Source organism: Sturnira hondurensis, unplaced genomic scaffold (genome assembly GCF_014824575.4).
Source record: "Sturnira hondurensis isolate 20B ecotype Veracruz unplaced genomic scaffold, ASM1482457v3 Scaffold0020903, whole genome shotgun sequence".
In the NCBI taxonomy this organism is placed as follows: Eukaryota; Metazoa; Chordata; class Mammalia; order Chiroptera; family Phyllostomidae; genus Sturnira; species Sturnira hondurensis.
The window spans coordinates 2609926-2618986 of NW_028093534.1; the positions used below are offsets into that span (position 1 = coordinate 2609926).

The window sequence follows — 9061 nt, forward strand, 5'->3', positions numbered from 1 at the left end:
TCACTACCAGGCCCTTTTATTTTGAGGGTTTTTAAAGGCTGGAGATTTAGAGGTCTTAGGAAAGGACCTCAACAGGATAGTCACCAGCTTTCCCAGGTGTGCCTTTCAGGGTCGTGGTCTCTACCCAGTGGTCAGCACCACAGCACAGGGTCACTAGTCCCTGCAGCTCGGTACACTGCTTTTCTGGGCCTGGGGCTGAAACACAACTGGGGCCTCACCATTACCTCCAGGGAGGACTGCCTGACTGGTGATGTCCCCGGGGAGGAAAGGCCACGCTGGGGGTGAGGTCCAGCGCCAGTTTTGCCCATTGCCAGGCACCCAGGGCTTTCCACCCTGGTGACCCTCTGCACCTGGCTGTAAAGTGCTCAGCTGGTTTGTTCAGCTGTCTCAGTTTCCCCATGCTACTCACCAAGAAATCTCCCTAGCTTACTATCCTGCCTCAATGTGACTATTATTTTACTAAATACTGACAATACTCATATCAGCCTAACTGGTTATTTGAATTTTGGCCCCACCCTTCACCACCTGTTTTACCCACCCCCTTGCTATTCCACATGTGGTCACAGTTAAACATGAGAACCCAGCTAGAAGCTTGACATGACACATCCCCACTGTTGTCTGAGAAACACAGGCTCAGTCCACCCAAGCCTGTTGCCTCATGTGAGTGATTATCACCATTCACCAGTTCAGGTCTGAGTGAAACAGACAAGCCACTAGGCTCCACATAAGACACCCAGAAGCCACTGGAAATGTTGATCCAATGACGATGTGGGCCATCTGCCAGCCTCCACCCTCCAGCTGGCCTTGAACAAGTGGGGTAAGTAATGTGAAACAGAAGCCAGTTTCACATTAAAATATGAACATCACCTTTATTGGCCGATTTGGAACATAGGACTTCACAGGACAGAGATGACAGCACGAAGACAGCAGAGCGCACAACTGTGGCGGACAGGCTAGTACTCCTCGCCTTCATCCTCTCCGTCAGCACTATCCGCTCCGACCTCCTCATAATCCTTCTCTAGGGCAGCCATGTCCTCACGGGCCTCAGAAAACTCGCCTTCCTCCATGCCCTCACCCACATACCAGTGGACAAAGGCACGCTTGGCATACATCAGGTCAAACTTGTGGTCCAGGCGAGCCCAGGCCTCAGCAATAGCTGTGGTGTTGCTCAGCATGCACACAGCTCGCTGTACTTTGGCCAGGTCTCCACCAGGCACCACAGTGGGAGGCTGGTAATTAATGCCAACTTTGAAGCCAGTGGGGCACCAGTCCACAAACTGGATGCTGCGCTTGGTCTTGATGGTGGCAATGGCAGCATTGACATCTTTGGGAACCACATCACCACGGTACAACAGGCAGCAAGCCATGTATTTACCATGGCGAGGGTCACATTTCACCATCTGGTTTGCTGGCTCAAAGCATGCATTGGTGATCTCTGCTACAGAAAGCTGTTCATGGTAGGCTTTCTCAGCAGAGATGACAGGGGCGTATGTGGCCAGAGGGAAGTGGATGCGGGGATAGGGCACCAGGTTGGTCTGGAATTCAGTCAGATCCACATTCAGGGCTCCATCAAACCTGAGGGAAGCCGTGATGGAGGACACAATCTGGCTGATAAGGCGGTTAAGGTTAGTGTAGGTTGGGCGCTCAATATCAAGGTTTCTACGACAGATGTCATAGATGGCCTCATTGTCAACCATGAAGGCACAATCAGAGTGCTCCAGGGTGGTGTGGGTGGTGAGGATGGAGTTGTAGGGCTCCACTACAGCTGTGGAAACCTGGGGGGCTGGGTAAATGGAGAACTCCAGCTTGGACTTCTTGCCATAATCGACAGAGAGACGCTCCATCAGCAGGGAGGTGAACCCGGAACCGGTTCCCCCACCAAAGCTGTGGAAAACCAAGAAGCCCTGAAGACCTGTGCACTGGTCGGCCTGGAAAAGAAAAGTTTTAATTTAAGCCTTGATGAAAGCTACAATGACTTCTTTGAATCCATAATTAGAACACAGATCAAGATTTTTTAAAGTCTTTTGAATATTTGCTAAGAAAGCTGTCATAAAAAGCTTCTAAAATGCTAAGCAATTCAGAGAAACTTTTCACAACTCCTGGGGTGGGAGATCTGCTAAGAGTCTGTGTAAAGTGAACCATTTTCATCTCTGAAGGTGCAGACTCTGGAGGTAGATGCAGGGCCCAAGTTTCAGTGACTGGGAGAGCGACTCTGGTGCCCTTGCTGTGACCACAGACCAAGGGCACCTTCTTATCAGCTGGAGAGCTACCAAGGGCAGGCCTGGACCACCAGCTCCATACAATAGATGTCTCACAGAAAGACTTGGCAGCTGCATTCTGAGCTGAAATATGACGGAAGAGCCAAGTTGAATGCCCTGGTATTGGAGTCAGATTGGGTCATCTGGCTCTACCAGTTCCTTGCTGTGTGACCAAATTCATTCTCAATCTCAGTTTTCTCATTCAGTGAATGAGCAGAACAGTAATCTATCCCAGGTGGCTGAGAATTAAATGAGTGCTTGGAACAGTGCTTGGCACAATAAGTACTAGCTACCTGAAAGCCCAGTCATTCTGGGAAAGGTAACTTACTGCAACTCTACAAAAAGATGATTTTGACCTTGCAAGCAAAGTATTCTGTTAACCCTCATTTCTCAAAGATGTGCAGAGATTTGTGGAGACTCTCTAACCACCACTCCCAGTTCACCTCTCCAGTGGGGCTTGCAATGAGGTCACAACGTACAGGGCAGACCCTAGCCACCAATTATATCTGCTACACCTCATATGGACACAATAACACCAAGGGCAAAAGCAATTGTTTTGGTAGTCAATGAACTTCACTCCTAAACTCTCAATGGCTTTTACTAGACTTATTTGCTCCTACACACAGGTCCTGATTTGCCAAGTCAGTGGTTATAGCTGAAGCTTGACTTGCAAGTGTAGGAACCATTAACCCAAATTTTGCTTGGGACACTGATAAACATCTGGAAAAGTATGAAGCATGAATGCTGCAAAGGCCATTCTTTTTAGAATAGACCGGTTGTGGCTGGGCTTAGTACTGGGGTGACCAAAACATCTGTTATGGTTTTTTCAGTGCAATGGCTCTAGTAGTGCCTAGTGGGCTTTAACTTCATTCAAAAACAATTTTGTTGCCTGGCTGGTATGGCTCGGTGGATTGAGTGCCAGCCTGCAAACCAAAGGGTTGCTGGTTCGATTCCCAGTCAGGGCACATGCCTGGGTTGTGGACCAGGTACCCAGTGTGGGGTACGCAGGAGGCAAACACACTGATGTTTATCTCCTTCCCTTTCTCCCTCCTTTCCCCTCTCTAAAAATAAGCAAAATTAAAAAAAAAAACAATTTTGTTAGATTGTATAGTGACAGCTGTCCTATCAGTGTGTTAAAAAAAAACCCAACTTATCAACGCCCTGGCTGGTGTAGCTCAGTGGATTGAGGGCAGGCCTGTGAACCAGACAATCACGGTTCAATTCCCAGTCAGGGCACATGCCTGGGTTGCAGGCCAGTTCCCAGAAGGGGCTAGTTCCCAGCAAGGGATGCACAAGAAGCAACCATACATTGATGTCTCTCTTCCTCTCTCCTTCCCTTCCCCTCTAAAGATAAATAAATAAAATATTTTAAAAAACCCCAACTTATCAAAATTGGTAATTTTTGTGCAGCATTTTAATATTGAAGATGGAAGATATGCAACATTTTTGGCATATTATATTTTATTTCAGAAAGAAAAATGCAACTGAATGCAAAAAAGATTTGTGCCATGTACAGAGAAGGTGCTGTGACTGATGGAACATGTCAAAAGTGATTTGAGAAGTTTCTTGGCACTATTGACATTTTGGCCAAATAACTCTTTGCTGTGGGGCTGTCATATGCATTGGAGGATGTTCAGCAGCACCCTGGTCTCTACCCACTAGAAGCCAATAGTGGGAGAGAGCTGACATACTCAAAATATCCAAATCAATAAAGTTATTGGTGAAAACGAAAAATGCATCTCTTACTTTACAGAGAATACTAAACAGACTTTCTGGCCAACCAATACAATGTGACTTTCCTAACAAGGTACTCTACCCAAGTGCTCATTCTTGATTTGGGTTAATTACTTAGAAGCTGCCCACGTCTAAGGAGCAAAGAGTCAGCTGACTGCCAGACTCTTACTTAAAAGTGACCCAAACAGAACACTTACGAACTTCGCCAATGTGGATACAGTTGCCTAAGATTCTCCTTCCACAGGGCCACCCCACACCGCCCCGAGCTGTAGCAGAAAAGCAAGCTGACTGCTTTGTGTGTCTATACCTCGATGCCTTCCCAGTTTCAGCGATCAATACTCGCTTCCACTTTCAACACAGAAAGTTTCCAGTGCTAGCCGTTTCTAATCGGTGTTATACTGGCTTCTTGAGCTCTGAACTTTTTGTACTAGCAAGGCACCAGGCCAGGTTTTTCTTTTTAACAATTTGATCAGTCAGTTACATGTCAGATCCAGCCACCTACTCACTGTGACTAAGATAACCTAAAAAGGGATGTCTCAGCTTGAAGAAGGGAAGCTGACTCATTAACATGAACAAGGATGTTTAATGATCTAATGTCAGGCAAACTGGTTAGGCCCCCTGGTTCTGTCCTTGACTCTTGGTGAACTTGGGCTCACTGAATAAGCAATTGTCCAAAGGCCCAAATCTGCCTTGTAAGACATAGAAATAGGCAAAAGAGCACATATCCCTACCCCGAAAAGTTGTCCCATCAACCGGGACTGTCGGGTTTAGAATTCCAGTTATATTTAGTGAGCAGTGACAGCCTGTGCCAAGAATGATTCCTGTAGTTTGGTCTCTTAAAACTCAGAAAAACTCTCCAAGTACTGTGTTTACCAGTTTCCGAATTCGGTCCAGGACGAGGTCAATGATCTCCTTGCCAATGGTGTAGTGTCCACGGGCATAGTTATTGGCAGCATCTTCCTTGCCTGTGATCAGCTGCTCAGGGTGGAAGAGCTGGCGGTAGGTACCAGTGCGAACTTCATCTGGAGGAGGGAAACAAAGTGGCCACCCATCACTAACAACCCCCCACAAGCCCAGGGCACCCAGAGGCCCCCAGGACACACTTCCGGTCCCAGACCCCTGGGATCTCACTTGGGTTACTGAGGGCAACTCACCAATGACTGTGGGTTCCAGGTCTACAAACACTGCCCTGGGCACATGCTTGCCAGCGCCTGTCTCACTGAAGAAGGTGTTGAAGGAGTCATCTCCCCCCCCAATGGTCTTGTCACTTGGCATCTGGCCATCGGGCTGGATGCCATGTTCCAGGCAGTAGAGCTCCCAGCAGGCATTGCCGATCTGGACACCAGCCTGCCCAACGTGGATGGAGATGCACTCACGCTGTGTGAGGAAGAAAGGAAAGTGTCATAATATAACATTCTGGATGGGGCATTTGGGAATGATTCACACCTAAATGACTAATTAATCTTCAGGATAGAAGATCACCTTCCTTAAGGCCACTCCTGCCCAGACTACTGCACAAGCAACAAGTCTTTGTTGAAGACTAATTCAGAGAAATGCTTGGGAAAACCAAAGATATGTTAATGAACTACTAGACAGACTGGAGACCAGACCTTTCCTTTGTAGCCACACTAGATATTCAAGGTTGGGTTCTTACCGCTTCAGAAAGGCCAGGCTGCTCCACAGCAATGCATTTCCCCCAGCTCCTGGGAATATGCTCGCCAAGTCCTCGCAGGCATGCCAAATTCTGCCTTTCAGCTCTGTGTGACTAACTAGTGGGCTCATTCTGGTCCCTCTTTAATCCTATTATTTAAAAGACTAGAGCTTCTCCCTTTAAAACCAGCTTAAACCAGAAAACTATAGCCATATGACTCATGGAGAAAAATGCCAGATAAGGAACAGTTAGCTATATTTTAAAAACTGGCCAGAGGCAGCATCTTAACATCGTGGAAGAATTTAAACTTAAGGAAGAACATTTTCTTTCACTACCAACATGCTTGAGTGAAGGGCGGGGCAGCAGGGTGGAGACACAGGGTACTAAAAGCCAGAAGTGTCACCAAGACTTTAGTGGTTTCCTAGTAAAATGTAAACATTTTTGGTACTTTGGAGAAAGTCTGCAGTTAAGAATTTAACAACACCATTGAGAAAAGGTTTGTTTTCCTTCTTTTGCTGAACAAAATAATGCTACCAAACTCATTCCTATTTAGTAAAAGGAGGCAAGCCCTGGCCAGTGTGGCTCAGTGAGTTGGAGTGACAGGTCCCAGGTTTGATTCCTGGTTGGGGCACATGCCTGGGTTGCAGGTTCAGTCCCAAGTCGGGGCACATGTGAGAGGCAACCACTGATGTTTCTCTCCCTCCCTTCCCCTCCCTCTTAAAACAACAACAATGAGCATGTCCTCTGGTAAGGATTTAAAAAATAGCAAAAGGCAATGAACCTCTACGCTCACAGACCTAAGAGGGAAACCAAAAAAAGGTGTTTATTGTATTTCATCATAAGTCAAATTAACTACTTCGGAGACTTGCAGAGGACTTCCAAAAAGTTGACACCAACTATCTCCCATTTCCCTCCTGTAAGGTTTCATGTTTTTTCTAAATAGCCACTAATAGGAAACTAGTTAAAATTCAACACCAGCTAAGTTCTCAAAGAGTCTGGTTTCATAACCTGAGATCATAAAACCTTAATCACTCACCTTTGACTGTGGTCCCGCTCCTTCCCACCTACACTGCCCATAAAACACTCGTGGTCTCATGACCACATCACAAGCCTAGGATCACTTGCACCCACTAGCCCAGCTCTAGGGCTGTGGAAGAAAAGGGTTGTTTGTTCCCATGAACCCATGACAATTCAGCCATTGCATCATGTTTACCTGTCACTGGACTTTGAGAAAATTGGAGAGAATCAGAGACTCATCCGTGACAGACCCAGACCCACGGAGATCAAGTATCTGAGAAAGTAACTCTCAATCTAATGAGGTGCTTCTCCCGTCAGAGCCTGGGCTGATGTGGCTCAGGAGATTGAGCTCTGGCAAAAAGGTCGCTGGCTGGATGCCCAGTTAGGGCACATGTCTGGGTTGCAGGCCAGGTCCCCAACTGGGAGGGCGAGTGATCAGTGTTTCTCCTCTCATTCATCGATGTTTCTCTCCCTCTCTTTCTCCCTTCTCTAAAAAATAAAATCTTTAAAATAAAAAAAAAGCCTTTTGAGCGCCAAGATTTCCTTCCATTGTCCAACAGTCTAACTGGTTCCTGTATGGACTGTGCCCTCCACTACCCCTTGACTGCAGGGGAGATGGAGAAACAACAGGTGATGAAGTCCATTAGTTTAATGTTAATCGGATGAGCAGTCACTGTCTCTTAGTGGGACCTGTGACTGTGGAACAGGTCTGCTGCTGCTGCTCTCCCTGCCTTTAAACCAGCCATTTTCAACCTTTTTCATCTCATGGCAAACACAAATTACTCAATTCCGTGGCATACTAAAAATATATATTTTTGCTCACCTAAACAACAACAAAAAGCCGGTAGAACTTTTTGATTCAGGCAGCTAGTTCTATTAGACAAGCTAAGGGAAAAGAGGTCAGTGCCCCCGACTCAACAGTCAGGTATCGCATGCTTTAAAAATTTTTGCAGCTCACTGGTTGAAAATTGCTTCTTTAAACCACCACACAACTTTCTGAATCATTTTTTTAAAACCAGTATTTTTGGTTTTGCTTAGCGAAAAGCATTCAAGCAAGTTGTTACCATCAGACAGACTTTTGGTAACTGTGGTGGTCTCTTAAGAATGCAACTTGCCACTAGTCACTGTATTCCTTTTTTTAAAAAAGAGATACTATTTTGAAACACACATACGGGTTTTAAAATATGGCTTATTTTACTTAGGTAAAGCGACAGAGGCTCTTAGTTGTTTTCAGTACCTCTGGAAGCTATGTAGAAAACACTCAAGTTGTATGTGCTGTCACGTTTCTCTGAAACTAAGAACACATTGTCAGTACTGGTTTATTTACCCTGTGGTTTTACAAGAAAATATCCTTCCATGCACTTGTCTTTAAAAAAAAACAACAAAACCTGGCTGCAGTAGAAAGCTTCAGCTATAAACAGCCCTCTAAATGAACACCAGAAATGCAGGATTTGACGGCATGAGGAATCTGCCTACCGCCTTCAGATGGACTGGTACAATGGAAACCTCCCTAGAGCCTGGCCACAGGTGAGTCAGCAGCGAGTCACAGGACGCAGGGGAGGGTGAACCAGTAAGTGCTTGCGCCTTCCGTGCGGAAGCGCACCAAGTGCTCCAGGTACTTCCAATTCGTAAGGGACGGTGAGGTCATTTGGGGAAATGGGAGGGGAATTTTTAGTTCCCACCAGCCCTTGGAAGTCAACGTGAAGACTTCCTGGTCTTCATAAGGCGGTGGCTGGCCCTAGAACGATACTCTCACCAGGCTCTTGAGAAAGTTTTCTACTTCCACTGAGGGCAGTGCTCGAGCTGCGTCTCTTAACTCAGGGAGGGTGCCGCGTGAACTCAGCTTTCCCAGCCTGGTCACTAGAAGCCACTTTGCCTGGAGGCGTCTCGGACGCGGTCCCACGTGCAACCCGGGTCCCGCGCCCAATAGGACTGACTACTCACTCTCCCCGCCCAGGGACAGGGACTGAGACCGAGAGACAACCCCAACCCCCACCCCTCCCCGTAACATACCATAACTGAGTCGAGTAGGGCTCCGCGGGGCTTGGAGAAGGCGAAGGGAAGGCGAGAAAAATCTCCCACTAAAAGATTTCCAAGGAATCCGGGGGAGAAATGGTCCGACTGCCAACGCGCTAGACCCTATATACCCGCCCCTTGCAGGGAGGGCGGGCACTGAGCCCCGCCCGGGCCCACCCCCGGCTCCGCCCCCAGCTGCGTGGCCCTTGGCCCAGCACCCCGTTCCACTTAGTCCGTAGAGAGAGGATGAGTACGTGGCGCTGATTGGTGGGTTCAAAAGTTCAAACCAAACTCTTTGGAAGGAGCCAGAAGAACCAGTAAGGGGAGGAGACAGGCAGGGGGCCCGAGGGTGGACCGCTGGGGTGGGAAAGAGGATGGAGACCGC

The 9061-nt window shown here is 47.4% G+C and overlaps 1 protein-coding gene across 1 annotated transcript; it reads right to left on the minus strand.

Annotated features, from left to right (window-relative positions):
• Positions 1 to 842: 842 nt before the first annotated feature.
• Positions 843 to 8778, minus strand: TUBA1C (tubulin alpha 1c). The gene is made up of 4 exons (XM_037030963.1): positions 8674 to 8778; positions 5147 to 5369; positions 4866 to 5014; positions 843 to 1928 (listed from the first exon to the last, which is right to left on the minus strand). Exons 1-4 carry the CDS (start codon positions 8674 to 8676, stop codon positions 954 to 956), a joined length of 1350 nt encoding a protein of 449 aa, XP_036886858.1. The 5' UTR covers positions 8677 to 8778; the 3' UTR covers positions 843 to 953.
• Between the last annotated feature and the right edge of the window lie 283 nt (positions 8779 to 9061).